General features: G+C 36.8%; 1 protein-coding gene across 7 annotated transcripts in view; it reads left to right on the forward strand.

The window, feature by feature from the left end:
• The window catches only part of LOC135935677 (cell adhesion molecule Dscam2-like), a 167,821-nt gene that overhangs the window by 104,204 nt on the left and 39,552 nt on the right, over window positions 1–24,065 (forward strand). For 6 of the 7 annotated variants that reach the window (XR_010574242.1, XM_065478177.1, XM_065478178.1 and 3 more), the window contains exons 4-9: window positions 3,460–3,621; window positions 19,247–19,396; window positions 19,910–20,030; window positions 21,131–21,582; window positions 23,532–23,676; window positions 23,766–23,914. Coding sequence is in view for 6 of the 7 variants with exons in the window: in XM_065478177.1 (XP_065334249.1) it covers window positions 3,460–3,621; window positions 19,247–19,396; window positions 19,910–20,030; window positions 21,131–21,582; window positions 23,532–23,676; window positions 23,766–23,914 (1,179 nt within the window). In the remaining variant the exon portion in view is untranslated. The remainder of the gene's footprint in view (window positions 1–3,459; window positions 3,622–19,246; window positions 19,397–19,909; window positions 20,031–21,130; window positions 21,583–23,531; window positions 23,677–23,765; window positions 23,915–24,065) is intronic. The other variant, XM_065478179.1, reaches the window with a different exon arrangement.

Here is a 24,065-nt window from a genome sequence, read left to right on the forward strand (position 1 = left end):
CTGATGCTACACCGCAGCTTGGCGTCGCGCGCGTTTTCTTTTTTATTATTTCCATTTTCTCCCTCTCTCATTGCGAGCCACCGCAACGTGCCTCGCTGACCCCGATACGAGTGCCCCAGCCGACGACGAATTGTCTGTCCTCCCTGACTGAGTGTGGCTACAGCGAGCGCGAGAGAGAGAAGAGGCAAAAACGGAGCGGGGGCGAAATGATGTACTTCTTCTCTGACGCCACCGGCGCGCCAAAGAATTGCTCCGTGCTTGACCAGCGTTGCGGAAATTTCGCATTTTCACTCTCTGTGGGCGGTCAACTTTATACAAATCTCTCTCACCAGTTAGCGCGTGAAATCCGCTTTTGGAAGTAAATTTTCAGCTAAAAATTGGTGGCAAATGTTAATTTGAAATGCTGTACAGAGAGAACAAAATGGGAAGTAATTACAGAATTGTTTAAATCTTTTAGCAAATGGCAGGAAAATTGCTGTTTTGAGCATTTCAGTTTTGAAAATATTTGAAAAAGGGGATTAAAAAAATAATGACGAATCAATTGATTTTTAGAGTTGCCCAGAATTAGGATTAAGAGTAGCATGTTGTTCCATCATCCCTTTTCGGCTAAAAAATTAATGGAATTTATCACATTTAAAAAAGTTGTTAGTTTTAACAATTTTTTGCCGTTATGTGCCATGATCAACTTACAAAATTGCCATTTTTTTACCAGCGGGGTCCAGAAGTGCGATAAAATTGGTTCCCACTGCGCAGATCCAAGATGGCGTCTGAGTATGGGAAGCAAAAAGCTCTCTTTGGATTGCCGTACGAGTGTCATGAGTTTGTTTTTACGATCCGAGAGACACAATTAGTACAAGTAATGCCAATTATGTCACAATCTTGTAGAAAACTTGGCTATTTTCGCGCATTTTCACTTAACCATTTTTCGCGCCATACTCCACGGTCGCACGAATATGGAGCCTACTTTTTTACAAAATTTTACTGCGCGTAACACTTTTTGGGGAAATCCTTTGTTGTAAAATAATTAAGATTTAAAGTAGGGTGTGGGTTTTGAGACATCACAATTTTCTGACTTGTAAAGACGCTTTTCGTGCTGCCTACAGAGCATTAGCACGAAACAATTGACTGTTTATTCATTCCCAGTCTAAAAATAAATAATTTTAAAGCGAGACGGTTGAAAAGTCTATCTCTTTGAAATAATCCCCTTTTAGGCAGAGTATAAAAAATGTGTATTCAAACTAAAATAGCCTTTTGAGAGTTCACCCCTCACTTATTTTTTACTTTAGGAAAGCGGAAAATTGATTCGCTGGGCGCACAAGTTTAATGCCGGCAGTAAACTCTTGCAAATCTTGCAGGAAGGTACGGGCATCCATCGCGGAAATCCTTTCGAGACAGCAGCCAGTGAATTTTCCGGTTCTCTCTCTCTCTCTCCTTGGGGCGGGGGACACTCGAGTCTTGTGCTTTGATGACCGCTCGTTCGCTCACTGGCTCGGCCCTCGCTGCTTTTTCTTTTCACGTTTGGCTTGCATAACGGTGGCGAAGTAAACTTGCCGTGTGTCTCCAGCCCGCTTTGCCCGGCATATTTAAGCCCCCGCGGCGTTGTTTGTTTAAAACTAGGCTCTCATCTCGGACGTGTGTAATAAACTAAGTGGGATATCTGCGGCCGCAATCTGCATACACTCGGACGGACCAAACATTTCAATTTAGGCCCCGAAAGCTGCCGCAAAATACGCTCCATAATGCACGCACACACAAACACTGCTCTCTCCACGCACGCATACCGGCCGCTTTTTCCGCAAACTTCCCGGCAACCAAGTTCGCCGTGTGCTCTCTGCTCTCACACGCGGTTAATTTTGCAAAAGGTGCGCGTGTTCACGAGTGGCAAACCTGCTTTATTCACGTGAAAGTTTGTCTGGAAATCGTTTTGCGTTTTCCCTGCTTAAAAGGAACGCTTTACGGCTTCATATCAAAGCCATCTAGATTTTTTAGGAATGAAATTTAAAAATAACTGGTCTGGACAGTTGGTATCTTAGCATCTTTTGCACTTAAACCTCTCTCTTTTCATTAATTAGTCTGAGGTGATATTTGTTTGTAGAAATTAAAACGTGTGTGTCAAAAATGTTTTGAATGAAAATAAAATTTAACTCAATTTAACAATTATAATAAAAAAATATTGAACGCAGATTTGTGCTGACCATAAGAAAGAAAAGAAAATTACAGGACTTTAAATAAAATTATTGATTGTAGAATATTATGCAGTCAATATAAAAAAACCAATTTTAAGACCTACTAACAAATTAATAGATCTATTGTAAAATTTTATTTAAACATAAAGTGTTAAAAGCCCCATAATTCTGCTTTGGTCTTCAATTATTAATATTAAATATTCTCTACAAGAAGAGCCGAGTGTTGAAACATATCAATTAGAAGATTAAGATCCATATTATAATTAAAACGGACTTCATTCTCGTTGCTTTTAGAGCAGATCTAGACCTATCTAGACGATCTAATCATGAAATCTTGGTTGTTGAGGAAACGTAATTATTTATTTACTTTGCCTTGACACAATATGTTAAACGTTGATTCTGTAATCAATGGGATCATAACCAGAATTAATTAACTTTTAGGATATTCTGATTATAAGGCATTGCAGCTACTTTACTTTAAAGAAAAATAAAAAAGTCAGATATTAAGGAAAAAATAAAATAACTAAATTTATGTGCCTCAAAAATAAATAAAATAAGTAAAATTTTCACAATAAAACAAATAAAATTTATGTTTAATTTTCAACTATTGCTAATTTTGTTTATTTTGTATCATTAATTACAAAATAAATATTAAAGGAAACATATACACCTAAGTATAAATTACAAATTTTTTACCTGTTGTGTAAATCCTTAGTGTCCAAAGCCGTCAACAGATGGTGCCACCATATACTTTAGTAATATATTTATTTTTAAGGAACTTCCGCTGCGATTTCATACTCAATCCTGCTACTGTGCATTCTTCACTTAATAAATTTTCTTTTGACGTGCTAAAACCAAAATCAGTCCAGCCATTCGTTGTACAAACGTTGGAACAAATTTTATATTTCAAAACACATTTTTTCACGATTTTACAGTGATTGGCTGAATTGATTTTTATTTTCAGACCGTCAAAAGAAAGCATATTAAGTGAAGAATGCACAGTAGCAGGATTAAGTCTCAAATCGAAGCTGAAGTGCCTTAAAATTAAATTTACAGCCATCATTGGCAGCTTCGAACACTAAGAGCTTATGCAACTGGTGATTTTTTAACATAAAATAGGAACCGTGTGATATTTGAACAAAAATTGTTGCATTTTACCAATTTATATTTTCAAATATTACGTTCTTAAGGCTATTGGACTTATTATAGTTCATCTCTTTGAAAAAATGACAATTTATTGTCAAATTATTGACTTTGGTGATTTTTGTTTCAGTGGTGCTGCAGCAGTACGAGCTGCGGGTGAAGGGCGCCGTGGTGTCTCGGGGCAACACGGCCGTGCTTCGGTGCCAAGTGCCGAGCGCGGTGCGCGACTACCTCACCGTGACTTCGTGGCTGCAAGACGACACCTTCAATATTTACCCGTCCAGCGACGGAGGTGAGCCTAAACATTCGTGTGTGCCGAACAAAGCTCGCGATTTATCGCTCTCGTAAACATCCGGCCGTAAATTGCGTCAAAAGTGCGAGAGATGCCGCGCACGCGGTGGTCGCATTGACCGACCGACCCATCTATGTTGTCGAGATATTCGCTCTCGTCTGTCACAAATAAAGCGCCCCAAACGACGTTACGACTGTACAGTTCGTGCTTTTGTCCTCGGCAGCTCAATTTACTCCGGCAGCAGGGAAATAATATCAGTGGAGAAACTTTGGCTTATAGTTAGACCAACTTAATGCACTGCTAAGTGGCGAAATTATTTAAGTCCGCAGACAGTCCTACCCCCGTCAAATAAGTCACAGTCTGAGTTCAAGCTAAGAGAGACGCAAAAGCAATTAAATTATTATTTCAGAAATATTTTGCATTTTATTGGATTGGAAACTTTGAGACTCTGGGGATTAACAATAATTTGTCATGAGGTAATTGTGCGCATTTTTCCGAAACACAAATGAATTTTAATGAAGATCAAAACAAAACAAAATCACAAAAAAGGTGATTTTACAAAATCAAAGATATTAATTAAAAATAAATTTAAACTTATTAATTTTCAAAACATTTTAATGAAGCCTTTGTTGGTGCGAAATATGACCTTTCCGGGGCAAAATTCAGAAAAAATCGGAGGAACCCTAAATCAATAAATTTTTTATTTAATATTTAAAACAATTGTGATGGTTTTATATTTATAAATTAACCTTGGCAACACGAATCGTTTGGTGGGTCATTTTTTTCCTAAAATCCCTTGAAATCTTCACTGTGGTCACGTTAAATGACAAATAAAAAGTTTTGTAATTATAATTTAACTTTAATCAATTAATTCTTACTCGAACAAAACAAATATTTTATTAAATAAAAATTATAAAAAAGAAATTAAAAGTGTAGGATTGGGAAACTATAAAAGATTTTGAGCAGGGTTCGCAAATACCCTGCAAAAAAACTGTTGCGGGTTTTTTTCTGCAATTTTGCGCATATTTCCGAAACACATAAATTTTTATTGAATTTAAAAATTCCTCATGATGGATCACCAAAAATTGGGATTTTTAAAAATCGGTAAAAATGCATCTGGTTTCACCAAAAGACTGAAAACTCTAACAAAAATCGTAATTTTCCAATATTTCTCATTTTTTTGGCACAAAATGCCACCTTTTTGGGGTTAAATTAGGAAAAACGCAAAAAAATCAGAACTGGTGGGTTTTTTAAGCTGCCTTTTTGCGCAAAAAACCAGTGGTGAATTTTTGGCGCATTGCAAAATTGGCGAACCCTGATTTTGAGACATTTTTATTCAGATGTTTTTATTTTTTGCCGATAAATCAATCACTTTTGGGGAAAAACTATGAGCTAATTGAATTATTAAATGAGTTGTACGAGAACCCAAGTTTGAATTCTGAGTTCTGCTTATCTCTAGAAACAGCTTGGAATTGTTCAGCGTTCAGATTTTCAAAAATATCCTTCAAAACGAAGCAGTTTTCCTGTTCACCAGCTTTTACATTTCTCTCCTTATTCATTCAACGGTAATTGGCATTTCATTTCATTCTCTACTGGTTTTATCTCATCAAACTGCGTCTTCATTCGCATCTGCGCTTTATTTTCTTAGAAGCAATCATCAGTAGAAGGTATTAATATTAAACCGGATACGTGGAAACGAGTGCAAACGCAAAACCAATTTAGAACTTTGTCTCCGGTGTTTGAGAAGGCGCAAAGCAATTATTGCGTGCGAGCAGCGCAGCGCAGCGCAGCGCCGAGCCACGAGACACGACACGGCGTGATTATTATTGCATTCTACGTGGATATATGGATGGATACGCACGCAGGGTGTGAGCGTAATCCTATTTGCACAGAGTAGATTTGCTCCGCCGACGAGCCGCATTGTTCGACTTAAATAATCGAATTCACTCCTCGTTCTCAGCGCCGGATGAAGCGCCTCACGCGCTCTCTCTATGTACCGCCCTACATACATATATGTGTATATTCGTCGGCGAGACGATTATGCACGCTTTGGATCATCCTTTCGCAGCAGGAAGCAAACACGATTAATTCCAAGTCGACTTGAATGCGCGTGGAATTTCAATCTGCTCTATATTTCATTCGTGTGAAAAAGAATTTTTTCACAGCCGACGCAGAATTAAATTAACTCGAAAGCTGATTATTTTTCATGGGAGAGGAAATAGTCTCTGAAAGAAATAAAAACCTTAAAAATTTCCGTCATTTAAACAGTATTTTTTTATTTACAAAAAGTTGTTTTCAATACAAAATAATTTTTACTTCTCTTTAAGGTGAATTTCCCCGAAAAATCCTTTAAAACAGGCAGATTAGGTCCTTATAGGATCATGTACAGTGTACAGTTTAATAAATACATAGCTATAGCGCTGTAAATTTTCGAGTAAAATCGGCCTCAAAGTTTTAACATTGTATTAAATGGAGAATTCTCAAAATAATTTTTCTTTCGTGATTTTCACTGAATTTCCACATTCCCCCAAAGAAAGACATTTCAAGAAGTTTCCTACTGTCACTTTTCGTTTTATTACAGAAGGTGGCCGGCGCGCTAGTTTTTTCCATTTAATTACGTTTTCATTATAAAAATTTTGAACCTTTTTAAACATTCCCTAATGGCCAGTTGAAATTTTTAGACGTTTTTGTGCGAAAAGAGTAAATTTGAGAAAAATTTACTCGAGGATAAAAACTGGAAATTTAATCAGCTTTCTGAAAATTGTCAGTTTTTGGTGCTTTTATGAACTGGTGAATTTTAATGAGGCCAAACAGAGACCGCTTTCAAACAATCTGCAATTTTTTATAAAAATAAAAAATCATTTTGAAGACTAAAGCATCATTTTTTTCTTCTCATTATTAAATTTTCATAATTCACAAGACCCTCCTCAATTTCGAAACAATATTTCCACTGAATTCATCTTCAAAGGAAAGCTATATACGTAGAAAGATAATAAAAAAGATAAAAGTTGAGAGGAAGTGTGAATAGGCAACCTGCTTGGCAAGTCTGCCACCCCGATTGCATACATTTCAATCATTTAAGTATATTTTATTTGTTTTAGTGAATTTTCGGAAACCCAAATTTTGCTATTGATTTTCCTCAATTTGGAAATGGGGAGGGAGCTGAATTTCTTTCATGAAAAAATGACTTTTTGAGGTCAAACCAAAAGGCTGCTGGGTTGAAAACATTTTAAGGCTTGAAACATTATAAATTTTTTAATAAAAAATCTACTAACTGCGAGATCAATGCTCAGGGGAATTACTTCATTGAATCAATGAGATTGACATTATGATACCTCAATCACAAGAATTTATCACATGTTGATTGCAAATAATTTCAAATAAAAATAAATTAATTTTTAATAATGAATTACTGATCATTAAAAATTCAAAGATTTTATTGTTTTAATAAAAGTACAAACTAAAATAAAATAAAACTGTATATATGCAACGTATTATAATTAAAAAAGCTCGTTAACTTTTTAAGAGGAATGATACTGCAAAAGCCTGGAAAATGCTTGTTGCCAATGCATAAACTCGTCTCTGTTAGGATTCAGTTAAAGCCTAAATTGACCAAAGAAGCGCTGTAATTTTTTGAGAAAATTGGCTGGAAAGTTACCGTGCTCTTCAAACGGTAATGGCTGTCTCCTTACTTGAAATCCGATTTAATCTCAAAACCAAGAGTTTCCCCAATAAGTGGCATACACCGTTGAACAGATCTCGACGAGAGGAATCGGAATATGCCAAGAAAATATGTTCAAGCACTGGAAATTTTGGAGAAAATTGGCAAAATTTTAATTTTTACTGTAGGAAGGTCCTTTTTTATTATTGCAAATTGTTGAACAAATTGTTTATCGATCAATTGTTTATGGCATCCAACAATTCAAATAATTTTTAATTGTTGCCCTGCATCATTCCACTTTAAATATCAACATTGAACTAATTCTGTTCAATTACAAACCACAAACTTATAAAAAATGTTGGCTTATGAAGCCTTTTGAACTTTGATATTAATAAATTGAACATATGATCTGTGAAAAAATGCTGCTTCGATGCACCTTCCTTGCCTCAACGAAAAGATCCATCGAAAAGATCGAGACTGTTCATTCAGGCTTGCTGTTTTTTTTTTTTACAAAAATGGAAAAATGTACTGAGGATGTTTATCGAAAAGGTGCTTTGAACTGATCAGTGCTCGGACGGATTTGTTTGAATCTTCTCTGTGTGTCGACTCGCTACAGCCGTGGACACAAAGCGCCAAGCGATCCCGGCAAAGGCAATTTTATTGCAGAATTGATAAGGGCGCGCACGGGCGGGAGATTCGCGTCGCCGTCCAGCAGCAGCAGCAGCAGCTGCCTTTCAGAAATGAATGGACGCTTTTGCTTTGCTTGTTGCCGAGCATTCATCAGCGCAAAATGCTCTATTTCTCCCACAAAGGGACGACTCGCCCTCGCATCCTGCCGAGCGCGCTGCGGGTGAATAGCGAGACGCCCGCCGCTCGACCCTCTCGTCGCAATGGATACAAATCGCAAATTATCGGACCCGCTCTCTCTCTCTCTCTTTCTTTTTGTTCCATTCAATTCAGGTTCTCATATATAAAAGTTTATTTTGGCCCACGATAGCTGAAATGTTTTCTTCCGTTTGATCCGCATATTTACAATTTGATCGCAGATTATTTCTTCGTATTTGCTTTCACTCAAAGAGTATTATTTTATTTTTGTTAATTTGTATTTATGCAAACCAGTCTCATCTATTTATTAAACATTTATTCATCGGTAAAATTCAGCAACCACTTAAATTTACTATTGCTGCTTGCAAATAAATTCAAAATAAAATTAATAAATATTTAATTTTAATACTTTTTAAAGTATTTTTTGTAGATTTCAAACTTGAAAAATATAATTTTAAAAAATACGAAACCTATTTTAAATAAAACAAATTCGCAACATATAACAATTAAAAAAGACACGGTGAACTCGGTGCCTCTTGAATTAAATATTTTAATAAAAAATTATTGAAAGCCATAATTTTTGTTTATTAAATTAAAATTGCGTTTTAAATGCTCGTGATTTGATGGTCCCGAGACAGTTGGAAACTCAGAAAAATAGACTGTTCGTCTATAATTCAAAGTCCTGAGGTCACACAGTTAAGCCAAATTTAACTGCTTAATTACACTAAAAAAATAACGATGGTAATTTTTCCACACTCTTGAGCGTTATTTTGATAAACACTCGTCACTGTGATTTTTCACCTATTATTTTCTAGGGATTTTATTGCAAGACTGTTTCAAGCAGAGTAAAGTAGAAAATAAAGACTTTAACAGCAAGTGGAAAATTTTATAATTTATGTTAATCACGATCTTAATTCAAAAATGGCATAATTTATATTGAAAATAATGTTTCAGGCCAAGTGATTAAAATTAACTAATCGATTAAATTTACATTCAGTCAGACGGTAAGTCTCCACAGAGCTCCAACTTATTTATTTTTATGATTTTCTTGATATTAAACGGATTAAAATTAGAAAGAATATCTGTAATTTTTTTATTAATGTTAAAAAATTGTAACATAAATAAGTAGTTAAATTTATATAAAAATCTTTAATTTGCTATTTCAACTGTTATTATTAAAAAAATGACAATTAATTTGAATTAATTAATGGTTTTTAAGTAGAAGGCCAATTTACCTTGGTATTACACTGATTACAGTCTTTTCTTTGTTTTACTTCATGGCCCCAAGAGATTGAAAATATAACCTGTAGAACTAGAAATTGATCGAAAAGATATATTTTCTGACATCTACAATTACCTTAAAATAATCAGAGAAATTTTAAACTGGAACTTAACTGAGTATAAAAATAAGCAAACTTGAGACAAATATGTATGAGTTGGATAAGCAGCATATTTAATTTCTTTAAAGGAAATGGCGAAGGAGAACTTCTCGATACGTGGATTTACTAAAATTTAATCTGTAAACACTTCAAAATACAATATAAAATTTGACTCTGTCCGAAAAAATCTCAGCTCTAAAAATGAGGCAGGCATTTTTGGTAAATTTTTTCTTTTGAAGCTTTGTTTTAAGTAAAACTTAAAAACGCGTTATCTGAAGGCACCAGCAGATCGATACATTTTCTTTTTGAAGAAACAAGAAGTTCCCAGAAACCGCAAAATTGTGGTCCCGAGAAAAGTGTGTAAAATCCAAGCGCTCATGCAAAATTAAGGAGGTAGGAAATCTGGCGTTGTATAAAAGGGAGCAAGCAAGGGGTCTCACGCAGCTGTGAAAAGTAAAACTTTGCAAGTTTTAGCGCCGAGGCGGTAATTACCGTACGCGCAACACCGGGCGGAAAGCGCAGCAGCGGCAACTTTGGCGGCTTAATCCAACTCAACTCTGAGCTAGAGTGGAAATATGAATCCAACTAGCCGGCAGAGGCCTGCGTGTGCACTCTCGGTGCGTCTCGCGGGACCAGAACAAGTTGCAAACTCACTTAAATGAAAATTACCCGGCCAGCTCTCGGGATAATTCCGCGATTTTTCGCCTCTGCTCGCCGGGGCTCATCAAAATTGATCGAGGGCAGGTGCGGCTGTCCTACGCCTGATGGATCAATTAGCCGCCCCCGCCGTGCAACACGGAAACGCCATTACACCGCACAAGCACCACCTTTCTGAATTAAGCAGTCGGAAGTGGCTTTTTTAACTTCATTACTCGTATAACTGTTGATTTATGAACTTTGGCTCGTCAAATATAGAGCACAGAATTTTCACATCTCTTAAATTTGAAGATTTTTTTAATTAGAGACCAACTGAAACAAAATTTTTGCATGATTTAATTAATCCCTGAGGGTCAAAATAGGTAGGTTAAATTATTTTTGCGACCGAAAAATTTATTGTGACTTGCGAGCAGAGGCGCAAAACAAAACGAACGTTGCTTTTGGCGTGCGAAACGCATGAACCTTTTGGTCGCTACTGCGCAAGCGTCACCCCACCCCTCTGACGTCTCAGCTGCCAATGCCAAGCATGAAACATGGCTGTGACGTCACAGGGGTGGGTTAACGCTTGCGCAGTAGAGACCAAATCGGAAGAACTATTTATCCCACCTATTGTGACCCTCAGGAATCGATTGGAATTTACAAAAATGTGGTTTCTGTGGGTCTTTAAGAGGAAAAAGCTAATAAAAAACAACTCTAATTTTATTCTTAAGATTTATATTTACTTTCAAAAAGGAAATTTACAAATTTTACGAATTAAACAACAGATAATTTCCAACAATGAAAAACCTTGTCTTTTCCAACTTGGTGGCACTGAAGAAATTTAAAAAAATTATCTGACATATTTTCTAATTACGGTTAAAAACGACTTTTAATTCATAACAAATTCTAAAAAATCAAATTTTAGTGCTCTTTATCACTGCCGTTCAGAAAATGTGTTAAATAGGATAATTATTGTGTTCCAAAACCGTCAAAAAACATCTAAATCAGCTTAGAAATCGTTATAAACTCTTGATTCACACCTTATGCAAGAATATTTAACAATTTTACAAGTAAAACTTTTATAATTCAAAGCCAGACGTATCAAAGTATTCTTTTCCGTGCTTTAACTCTTTACCAAAACGCAATCTATCATCACGATTTTTTCCTGCCGCTAACAAGTTGTTATTTTTTGTCAGTTAACACTCATTAATCATCATCATTTCGGCTCCATTTACATACGAACGGAATTTTCGGCGATTTACAAACGATAAATCGTGATTTGAATAACTTCATCTGCACGATCTTGCAAACAGTGACAAATCATTCGTCGGGCATTCTAATTAATATCCGCTCTGTCTACAAAATCCACATAGAATCAGTCAGCATATATATACGAATAATAAACGTGCTCGTTTAATTTATTAGAATCCTTTTGCTAGCTCTATGCGCAGAGAGCCGTGTAGTCAGAATAATTGCGCTCAGCAACTCGCGGATCTGCATTCAATTCAACGAGGGAATGTGTGTGCAGCGGTGGGATTAAATATTTCATAATAGCGGAAATGCATGCAGCGGAAATATTTTCGCATCAGACTCGGCGCAGAGAGCTAAATTAAAAGCATACTCATTGCTGGAAAGCAATTTCCTCGATGCGGACGGAGAAAAAAAAACTTTTTTACCTTTAACGAAATATAAAATTCATCGCAAGGCTCATTTTCAGTTCTGATATAAGGAAAAGTCAATCCAAAACAACTGCCAGGGAAAGTTCGCAGCCAAAAATTGCTGGAGACCGGCTAAAGTTTGCGCAATTTCATTTCTAGATACTGAATTATTCAGAGTACCTGCGCATTTGGAGAGAGAGAGGAGGAACACAAGCGGACGGAGCGCTACTCCACTTTCCTTCTCTGCATTTCGATCGCCGAGCAAATAAACAGCAAATAATCTGTGCCCAATTTCCAGAAATGATCTCAATCTGGAATTGGGGTCGCTAGGATTTTTTCTCGTGCGGGCGAATAGCAATCTAAATAAGTAGAAGAGGTGCACTGTTTTCTTTTCAAATGAGGACAAAATATCGATTTCTAAATTAACTACTAAATTATTATAAAGACATGTAAGCAAACAATTGTTATTCTTAAAATGGCACAAAATATGTAATCATATTCCCAGGTAATTTTCTGTTGATTAATACATTTTAAACAGTTTATTAAAATATTTTAAATAATTTTTATGTTTTGTTATTTCCTTTTAATTTTTAAATTTTGTATTGCTTATTTTTTAAAATAGATAAAAAGAGTATAAAAATATTAAAATATTTAAATCTGTGGTTCCGCTCAAGATTAATAGTAATTATTATTGACATTTAATTGTAACGGTCATCTAAAGGATATTGTATTTAAATTTAACACGTTTCAACGTTACTATCTGGAGCGGCTGGAAGAGGGGTCTATAATAGGATATTCAGATCTTGCCTTTTCTGTCAAAGATGGTCTTTAAGGGTTGTTTTCACATGGCTAGGACAGTCTCCCTACATGAAATCTGATTTTATTTCACAACAAAAAGATACTCCAAAACGTTACCTTCACCTTTAGATGGTACTCGACGAGATAAATTTATCAAGAAGCGTTCTAAATTTTAAAGAAAGTTTAAAAAATCGGAATTTAAATACTTTTTCTTTTTATTATTTTATTTTATAAAAGAAATTGATAAACCTACTCAATTGGGTCAAATTCTTACTGTAGCCAACAGTTCAAAAATTTTATTTGTCGCATTGGCACAGTTTTAAATTATGGAAAAAAACGGTTAAATTAATCTTTTACACCCAAGTTTTAAATTTAAAATCCCTTTTACACAAGAGTGTTATATAATATTGTGAAAATAATGTAATCATTAAGAGACAAAGATTTAGAGTTTCAGGAAAGCAGAAAATAATTAACTCACCTCGTACTTTTTCGACCTCAGGCAGAATTAACGCTCACACAGGATTTATTTTCCGGTCTTTGGTGGCGACAAAAGAGTCGCAGACAAGGGCGAGTGACACGAAGTTTCGCAACCGACTCTCTTTGCAGAAACGGACCAGAGTTTTTGTACTTTTCGTTTATTCTCTTTCTTTTTCTCTCTCGGGTCGTCTGTGCGCGCCGCGTGGCGGCAAGCAATTAATGAAATATTAAGCGGTGCCCATTGTGCATGCACGACGGAGGCTCATTATCCGCCCTCTCTGCACTTCTTTCGCCGGCAAACTCGAGCCGGAGTCGCATTGATTCGCCAGCCCTTCAGGGAAGCCAAACGGCCAAACTTTGAATCGCGGCGCCTCTGCTTGCGTTGCATTGTTTAAACATTCATGTACAATATGAGTCCTCTTCAGCCGCTGCGACTTTTTAATTGCCTCTATATACCTATAAACGTGAATTTTTAAGTTTTTTTTTAAGTTTCGAATTCCGCTTGGTTTAAATCACGAGCTATAGAGGATAAATGAAAGTAGGACTCTAATATTTACTTGAGAATCTGAAAATATTTATTTTGTTGTTCTAATAATCAAATTTTTGGAGGTTTATGATTATATATTCGCAAATTTTCTAAAACAAACACATGGATTCATGCATGGACCTGCAGTTTACTTTTATAAAATGAGATTTTCCCACAATTTTGTGCATTAATATACACAAAAACTGTTCAATAGGTCTTGTTATTTGTATTGTTTAATTGGTAAAATTATTTTTAAATTGCTGGTTATAAATATATTTCCAAATAAATGGTTTGCGGTAGTATCAAACATATATTTTGGTTGCATATTTATACCAACGGGGTCCAGATGTGCGATAAAATTGGTTCCCAGTGCGCAGATCCAAGATGGCGTCTGAACGTGGGAAACAAAAAGCTCTCTTCGGATTCTCGTACGAGTGTCAAGAGTTTGTTTTTACGATCCAAAGACTCAATTAGTACAAGAAATGCAAATGGTGTCACAGTATTGACGTGAAATTGGTTCTTCTCGCGCATTTTCACGTGACTATTTTTTCGCGCCATACTCCACCGGACGCCATTGCTGCGCGTCGCACGAATCTGGCCTCCGCTGATTTATTTGTTAGCAGTAGTATTTGTTTATTTAAAGAAGTAATATATAAAAATAAATTTTACATATTGAAAAATATTCAAAGAAATAAAAATTATATTACTCCAGTAAAATACTGTCAAAATATTTTTATTCTATTAGTTAGTGTATTATTATTTTAAAATTGATTTTGTCCTTCAATTTAATTTTATTTTATTACTAAACTATCCATTTTTAAGAATACGTTATTAACTGCAATCTATTTATATAAATAAAGATTTTCTGAACCACTCTATGGTATTGATTGTATACACCAAATAACTGGTTTCAATAGACCTAATCTCGATAGATTTCCAATTTAGAATGATTGTCATTTTTCATATTTTAATTTTTCTCGCTTAAGGTCATGGAACTTTTTGCTTTGACCGATCAAAAATGGAAAGATGTCCAAATTTCCAATTTCCTAGTTGTCGGAAGTGGAAATTTTCCTTTTGTTTGAGTGATCAAAGAGCGAATTTTGAAACTTGAGCAAGGAGATGGAAAAGTGGAATATAAACCAATGCTCAAATATATTGTGATATGTTTATTTTATTAAATACTCAATTTTAAAATTTCGCTTCCTGACCGCACAAACAACGGAACAAAATTTCACTGCAAACTTTTAAATAATTCCTATCTTTAAAATAGCTTTTGCTTTAATTTAAAAATTAAATAGGAACATTTTTATGATTAGAAATCCTGTCATGTCTCAGCACCAACACTTGATATGCTTCCAGTTTCCAGAAATTGCCGAGAAACACGAAAGACATTTGGTAAATCTCCTGCGTCTGCCGAAATCTTCTTTTCCTTAGTAAAAGAAAGTACAATTTCTCCTCTCTCTTGTAACGTCTGAGTCCCATTTCCGAGCAGAAAAGTGAGAGGAAATTTTTCCGCATGCAAAATTCTGTTGCAGAGCGAGCGGAACCTTTCAGTCCCCCATTTATTTTTGCTCGCACTTTCGCGTGCGATGGCAATCTGGAGAAGTGCGCTGTCATGATTGGAAAAATAATAATATCCGGCTGGGGGGTTTGGCCATTTGCACGCGCATGCAGCGCGCGACGGGGTCATTTTTATCCGGGCCCAAGAAACGCACACAGAGCCGAGAGATGGAAATCGGAGGAGACGTTATTAATCTTTTTAAAAGTTGATTTATTGCGCCGGCCGGCCGAGGAGCGAGCGAGAGAGCGAGCGAGTGAGTGAAAAGGAGAGGCGGTGACAGCCGGTTTGATGGGGGGATCCGAAAGCTGATCTTTTGTGTCCGTTGCAGGCGATCCGCCCGTCAATCAAATCCCCTTCCGCCGCGAATAAACACCTTCGCTTTCGATATCGTGTCAGATCGGAAAATTGGATAACAGCCATTCTCTAGCACGTGTGCCACGACGATACCGATAGCACAGCAGATTAGTGTCACGCGAATTCCTCCACCTGGGATCGATAAATGCGAATGCGTTTCCTTTGGGGATCGTTCAAAACTAGTGGATTGACACAGGGTTAAAAATTGTTGGAGTTGTTGGCTGCAGTAAGAAATTGATAAATTTTATTTTTAACAATTTTTTCAGATTGTTTTCAGAAAGAGGACGTTGCTTAAAGAAGCTGGCAAATCCTGGTAATTTTTTTAGAATAGTGGCCGCTAAGTTATCAAATTGTCAAACTGTCTCCTTACTTGAAATCCTATTCTATTTCACAGCAAAGAGCTTCCCTGAAAGGTTTCATACTCTGTTAGACAGATCTTGATGAGAGGAACAAAAATCTACCAAGAAAATGTGGTCAAACACTGTAGTTTTGAAAAAAAAAACTAATGCGTAGCAAGCAGCGGGGGCCAGATTCATGCGAATCGCAACTATGGCGTCTGGTGGAGTGTGGCGTGAAAAAACGGTCACGTGAAAATGCGCGAAAGGAAGCAAGTTTTGGTCAATATTGTGACATAATTTGCATTAATTGTGTCTTTTGGTCGTAAAAACAAACTCTTGACACACGTACGGCAATCCAAAGAGAGCTTTTTGTTTCCCACATTCAGACGCCATCTTGCGAACCAATTTTATCGCACATCTGGACCCCGCCGGTAGCAAAGTACTTTTTTGATTATTGTAGAACAAATTGTTTATCGACCAAATGCTAATTGCACCCGGCAATTCAATTAATTTTCAATTGTCGCCCTCTTTTGACCCACTTTAACTCAAACGGTTGGAAAATTTTGCCAACTTTCTCAAAAAATTACAACGCGCTCGACCCCATTTTCTTGGCAGTTTCCTTTCGTCTAGATTTATTTAATGGCGTGCATGACTGAATCCTATGAGGAGTGTGTATTTAATGCATTTTGGCAACAATTATGGTTTGTTGGGTTTAAAAGAATTAATTCCATTTGGTTGGATAAAAATAATACTAAAAATATGAATCACCACATGAAATAATATATTTATTCAATTGATTTTACGTAACAGGTGCGTCGTAAAATATCAAACTTTACGTATAGATATAGGCTTTATAAATAAGTAATAAAATATTCTGGAAACAAATGAACATTTTCTTAATATTTAAGATTGTGATGGAAATTTCATTTTAATTTTGTTATTTAAATAGACGTTTTCACGCAAGTTTATAGTTCAGCCACATATTCACAAGCAATTTCTTGTTCATTTATAATAATTGTAATAGTAAAAAAGATGTAGAATTCAAATAATTATGAAATTTTATTTTTGAAAGATAATTTAGTTGATCTGAAATTATGCTTTCAAGCGTGAGTTATTTTTTTCAAGCAGTTTGCAAATAAAATTTGTTGTCTAATATCTAGCTTATTTAATCTATTGTTAATTAGAGACTATTATTGTTACTTACTCTTATTGCACTGAGTTGATTTTAATTTTAAGGCTCAAAAGTCAGAAATTTGGGAGAGGCTTTTGAGGTGAAGTTTGTCCAGTTTAATAAAAAAAATTTGGTCTGAATTCTACAACATTCCATTTTTCCCGCTTAAATTCAAATTAGCAGAGTGAATTAACTCTCAGAAAGCTCCATCTTATACAACAGTGAATTTCTTCATCTTGATCTTTGGCTCTAAATTGCCCGAGGAGCAAATAAAAGTTCTCTCATTTCATCTGGCGCTCTCAAGAATGATCTCTGCGAGCTTCATTACTTTCGCGGAGAAAATGACAAATGGGCGCTGGCGCAAAAAGGCAAATCGGAAGCAATTAATTACACTGGCGCAAGTCAGCCGAAATTGCGGAAAGATAATTAAAATAGAGCGTCGGGCAAGGAGAGAGAGAGAGAGAGAGAGAAGTCCAGAATTTCAGCGGGGGCCATTTGGCCGGTCGGACGTCACGGCTTATCAAACAATTTGCATAGAAACGACCCGTTTGCCGGGCAATAAATCACCGGCCGGCACTAATCTGAGACGCCGCCGCCGCGCCGCGCCGTGTACTATCTGTCCGGCCAGCCATAGCCGCAGCCAGCCAGCCAACTCGCTCCTTCGGCGTATCGCACGCTCATATTTTCATTATTTTTCAATAGCAATAAATCGCCGAGGCGCAGTCACCGTTTTAATATCAAAATACCGCTCGCTCGCGCGCGCGCTGCACACTGTCCGTGCTTCCTGCCTGCTGCGCGCGGTTCCGCTCAAGCACCCTTTCTGCTGACAAGCTCGATATTCCTAATTGCTGCTGATCAGTCAAGTCCGTGTGTTTTTATATCAGCCTGATTATCAGAGGAAAATTTGTCTCGTCAGCTAGCTAATTTGGGGGAAAATTTCATCACAAAATGAGCTTGAATGCAGCCATGTAATTAAAAATTGAGCCTTTATTTGATCTTTGTACACTGATTAGTCAACTTGGATCAATTTGTCCAGCTTTTGAGATGGATTTTATTTTAAATAAAATACTTTTTGAAACTTTTATAAAGCATTTTAGAACACAAGTAATTTAAAGTGGAATGAGGTCCAAGTTTACCTCTGAAAATCATTAAGGAAATATTAAAATGAAAAAAATATATTTTGAGATGATTCTTGAATAAATTAACTGAATTTTGGGTATTTTGATTTTTCCAAATGAAAATTTAAAGGTTCTCAAACTGCCAGTTGAAATTTTCAGACGAATTTCGCGCGAAAATAGTAAATTTGAGGCAACGGGGTCCAGATTTGTGCGACGCGAAGATATGGCGTCTGGTGGAGTATGGCGCAAAAAAAAACGGTCACATGAAAATGCGAGGAAAGAACAAAGTTTTCGTCAAAATTGTGACATAATTTGCATTACTAATTGTGTCTTTTGGATCGTAAAAACAAACTCTTGACACCCGTTCGGCAATCCAAAGAGAGCTTTTTGTTTGCCACATTCAGACGCCATCTTGGATCTGCGCAGTGGGAACCAATTTTATCGCACATCTAGACCCCCCTGATTTAAGGAAACATTTGCTCAATAGAAAAGAAATTGGAAATTTAACCAGCTTTCTGAATATAATAGTCAATTTTTGACACTACTAAGAACTGGTTAAACATACACCCCTTTCGAAACTCTGCAATTTTTGAAAAAAAAATTAGAACACAAGAATGAAAAGAACTATTTTTTATCTTCTTAATATCAATTTTTCATAATTTTTCTCACACTGGAAGCATTTAATTTCCTTTGTTAAAAAGATGGCGTAACCGGTAAAATTCGAAAAATTGGATTTTAGAGCACTTTTAGTCAGAGTATCTAAAAAAATTGGTCGATTAGGGTAAACGTTTCATTGAACATCATATTTTTAAAATAAAAAATCCCTGATCATTCCAATTTAATCCAACTATTTGACCGTTAAGGTAATATCCCAGCTACAAAGCTGTGCAGATTGCAGATCCGAGCGTTGAGTCTTTCGGCCGTGTGAAACGAAGCTGGAGCCATACGACTTGTCCGCGGCCACAGACTACATAGAGCGAGTGGCTTTGGTTGAACGGCGCGGCGACGCTTGCCGCAGCGCACACACACAGACACACACACTGATATTAGTTCTAATAAAGCCGGCGAAGAGCGACGGCTCTGTTCTCGTAATTAAAGCAGATATTTTTAATTAAACTTGCAGATGGCAAATTCCACATGCTGCCGTCGGGAGAGCTGCTGGTGCTGAACGTGGACTCGTCCGACGTCTACTCGACCTACCACTGCCGCGCCACCCACCGCCTCTCAGACGAGACGCTCGTCAGCGTCCTACCCGGCAAGATCACAGTCACAGGTCTGCCTACTTTCATCCCTCGCCCAAACCTTGTCAGCCGCGATTGCAACGCCACGTCAACCAATACTAAACTTATTATATCAAATTGCTTAATAAACTATTCATATTACAAGGAAGTAATAATTGAAATATATTAACAACAAAAAATTTAAAATAATTTTTTAATTAAATATCTTAATGTAATAATTTTTTATATCTATACACTCATCATTTTTTTAAAATTAAAATCTTATTAACATTTAAAAAATTATTTTGTTTACTATTTTAAAAAATTTATTTAAAATTTTGATCTACGACCATCATATGCATTTAGTAGATAAAGTTAATTTGTCTTTAGTAGGCTTGTGCTTGTATTATTCTAAATTCAGACATTCAGAGCATTAATAAATTTGTCTTTACTTTAATTAAACGAAAAGCAAATTTAACTAAGATATAAATGCGAATTGGCAAGAATTTGATTTGCCAACCTATAAAATATCTAAATTCTTTTCATGATGATATCAAATTTCGCAGAAGCTCCGAGAGGCGTTGTGCCGCCAAGGGCGTTTGAACGGACTGTCAACTTGGAAGTTAGAAGGGATGAACTGGTCATTCTACCCTGCATTGTGGACAGCAACCCTCAACCAGAATACAGGTACAAAATAATACTCCGTTTTAGATTAAAATGTCTGCGTTTTTATTCGTCTTGGTCAATATCTCTACAATGCCTGCGAAACAGTGTTTTTTTTTTCAAATAATTTCGAAGCAGATGGAACTTAAGTAAGCGTGAATCACGCATAATTATATGAAATTATAATTCCATTTTTTTATATTACGATCTAATGAATGGCAGAGGGTGTTTTATTAAATTTTCCTCAAAAATTTGAGTTGAAATAACCGGGTGTCCGATTTTCTTATCTTTTGACTAGTGGTTTACGCCCCATAGGCCCATCGAGGTCAAAAGACGCAAATATAATCAATGGCACCGGAAAAACCACTAAAAATTGCAGGCCTGATCTCAGGTCACGTGACCTAAGGAAGGCTGGTGACAAGTTTGGATGGAAAATCGTTACTGAATACCGCAAAATGTGCCTAAAATTACTGAAAAACATTAAAACCCGGCCTGGAAGCGGATCTCAGGTCGCAGGATACCCTGAAAAAGATCATCAGGGTACCGTAGGGGAAAGCCCCGTCCCAGACGTGTCCGATGAGGGGTCGTGGTCGACGATCCGACTAGTGGCTGATTCTGAAAACAATCTAGAAATAGTCAACTTAGACTTACAAAAAAAAAAAAAAAATTAAAAAAATAAATAAAAAATAAATAAAATTTTTAAACAAATAATTCTCAGCCTTAAAAATGAGGCAGGCCTTTTTGTTAAATTTTTTTTAGAATATTAGTAATTAAAACTATGCTGTAATTGACCGAAAGAATCAAATATAAAATCGACGGCTCCAACAAAACCTAAAAAAACAGTCCAAGGCCTGATCTCAGGTCGTGTAACCTGAGAAAGGTTGGTGAAACTCAAGGGTAAAAAAACGTCCCAGAGTATCGCCACATGTATGATCAAAATTACTGAAAAAGCAATAAAATCCGGCCAGGTACTAGATCTCAGGTCGCAGGGCGCCCTGAAAAAGGTCATCAGGGTACAGCAGGTCAAAACCCCGTCTAAGAGGCTTCTTGGTCGACGATTGGACGAGCTGCCGAATATTTTTAACTAATTATTTTTTTTAATTTCTTCCTGTTTGCCTCCTCAGGTGGTACCTTCTGAGCGACTCGACAGGTCAGATGCAGCCGCTGCACGACTCGGAGCACCGATACCGGGTGAACGGGCTGCTGGTGCTGCAGCGGGCGCGTCCGGCCGACTCGGGCCGTTACATCTGCGTGGCGAACAACACGGGCGGCTCGGAGCGCGTCGAGTTCGGGCTGGTGGTGACGGCGCCGCTGGGCGCGCACGTGACGCCGTCGCACGCCACCGTCGACCTGGGACGCAACGCCGAGTTCTCCTGCGCCACCCTGGGCCACCCTGTGCGCTCGGTCGTCTGGGCGAAGGACGGAAACCTGCTCAGGGACGGCCACAGGGTGCGGTTCCTCAGCAGGGAGCGCCTCCAGGTGATCAACGTGCAGCGTGAGGACCAGGGCATGTACCAGTGCTTCGTCAAGAACGACCTCGACATGGCGCAGGCCACCGCCGAACTCAGGCTTGGAGGTACGTCGCAATTTATATTTTTTCCCTTTAAATCGGATTAATATTTAGAGTTCGATATTTTTAGCGAAATAAACCCGCATTTTTCTGAATTCAACCATTAAAAAATAATATTTTATGCCAAAATAGCTAGAAATTTTGGAAAATAAAGAAGATAGTTAAAATTTTCGGTCTTTAGGTAAATACTGATTTAGTAAAATCCATCATGAGAATTTAATCTAACATATAAATGCACAAGTTTTTCGAAAAACTTGCAAAATTGCAGAAAAAAACGCAAAAAAAACAGTATTTCTGCAATGCAGTGGGTTTTCCGGGGAAAATGCGGATCCTGTTGATACTACAAACCACCGGAAAATCGTTGCTGCCAATAGATAAACTAATTTATGTTTCTTTTTTAAGCTCAAATTGACCTAGGTAGCTCTGTAAATTATTCAGAAAAGGGGACTGCAAAATTAGCGTGCTTTTCTAACTGTAGGACCTTCTCCCCCCACTGGAAATCTTATTGTATTTCACTATAAACGTTACAAAAGTTATGCAATACGAAAAAAAATTTGCTTAATAATTATCTTTAGGACATTAGATTTGTAAGAAAACTTTATAAAAAAGTCTTTAAGTGTATTAATCTACAAAATTAAAATTTATAAAAAAGTGTTTGAAGTTTATTATTAACAAGGAAACATTTTTTAATAATTCTTTAATTTTAATAAATAAGTTTATCTTATTGTCTTTTTGAAAAAATTACTTTTTAGTTGTAAAAATTACAAAAATATGAACATTATTGCTAAACACCGGACAAGCAATTTTTAATTTTAGATAGCAAATTTATAAATAATTAGAAGTGCATGCTTTCGATAATGATTTAAAATAAATCCTTAATTGCTTTAGTGTTGGTGACTGATAATATCGCTGCATAAGATTAAATAGAATTATTGTACTAAGAAAGGAATACTGTGTTAATTAACAGATTTTTTTCAAAAGCTTCCAATTTTGAAATTTATTGTTCCAGCATTTATAACTGAACAAATAATAACAAAATATCTCATGAATTTGAATTCCTTTCAATATGTCCACAGATTTTCAAGTGTACAATTTTGATCTCAAACGTTAAAGGAAATTGATTTTTAGCTCAGAATTAAATTGGATTGATACCGGGTGACAATTGAAAATTATTTGAATTGTTGGATGCAATAAGCAGTTCATCATTAAACAATTTGCAACAATCAAAACAGGACCTTGCTACAACAAAAGTTCAAAATTTCTCCAAAATTTACAGCGCTTGACCATATTTTCTTAGCAGATTTCAATTCCTCTCGTCGAGATCTGTCCAACAGCGTACGGAACCTTTTAAGTAAACTTTTTTTTTGTGAAATAAAATCATATTTCAAAGAAGGAGAAAGAAAGAGGAATGATACTGCAAAATCCTGGAAAACGCTTGTTGCCAATGCATAAGCTCATCCCTTAGGACTCAGTTAAGCCTAAATTAACCTAAGAAGCGCTGTAATTTTTTGAGAAAATTGGCTGGAAAGCTAGCGTGCTTTTCAAATGGTTAAGGGCTGTCTCCTTACTTGAAATCCGATTTTATTTCAAAACCAAGAGTTTCCCCAATAAGTGGCATACACCGTTGGACAGATCTCGACGAGAGGAATCGGAATATGCCAAGAAAATATGTTCTAGCACTCTAAATTTTGGAGAAAATCGGCAAAATTTGAATTTTTACTGTAGGAAGCTCCTTTTTTGTTATAGCAAATTGTTGAACAAATTGTTTATGGCATCCAACAAATCAAATAATTTTCAATTGTTGCCCTGTATCATTCCACTTTAATCCTAAGTGATGAGTTCATGCATTAGCAACAAGGATTTTCCTCTTTTAATTTCCCAAACGTGCGAATCGCATCGTTTTATCTCCCCACCGACGAAATGTGCTGCTATAACCAAATCGGCACTGATTGCAGACACGCCTCCTCAGTTGATGTACAAATTCATCCAGCAGACGATCCAGCCGGGGCCGTCGGTGTCGCTGAAATGCATCGCCGCCGGAAACCCTACGCCCAGCATAAAGTGGACCCTCGACGGATTCCCGCTCCCCCAGAACGAGAGGTACGCCCGCCCGCCCGTCCGGCAACCCGCCCGCGGCCAAAGTCCGGCCCCACTCACTGATTGCCCGTTTCGTTTGCTCGGCAATTTAGGTTCCTAATTGGGCAGTACGCGCCGCACGGCGACGTGATTAGCCACGTCAACATCAGCGCGGTCAGCGTCGAGGACGGCGGCACTTACGAGTGCATCGCGGTCAACAGGGTCGGCGACGCCAGGCACAGGGCCCAGCTCAACGTCTACGGTGAGCAAACAAACAAACAAACAACAAACACATTCGTGAAGCTGCACTCGACACTGTGTTTCTTAAGATGATTTTAAAAGGATGCCGAGAGACTTCAGAGAAAAGCATTTGTTGAATAAAATTAACAAGCTTTCTGTAATATTAACAAAGG

This window comes from Cloeon dipterum, chromosome 2 (assembly GCF_949628265.1).
Source record: "Cloeon dipterum chromosome 2, ieCloDipt1.1, whole genome shotgun sequence".
Taxonomy (NCBI): Eukaryota; Metazoa; Arthropoda; class Insecta; order Ephemeroptera; family Baetidae; genus Cloeon; species Cloeon dipterum.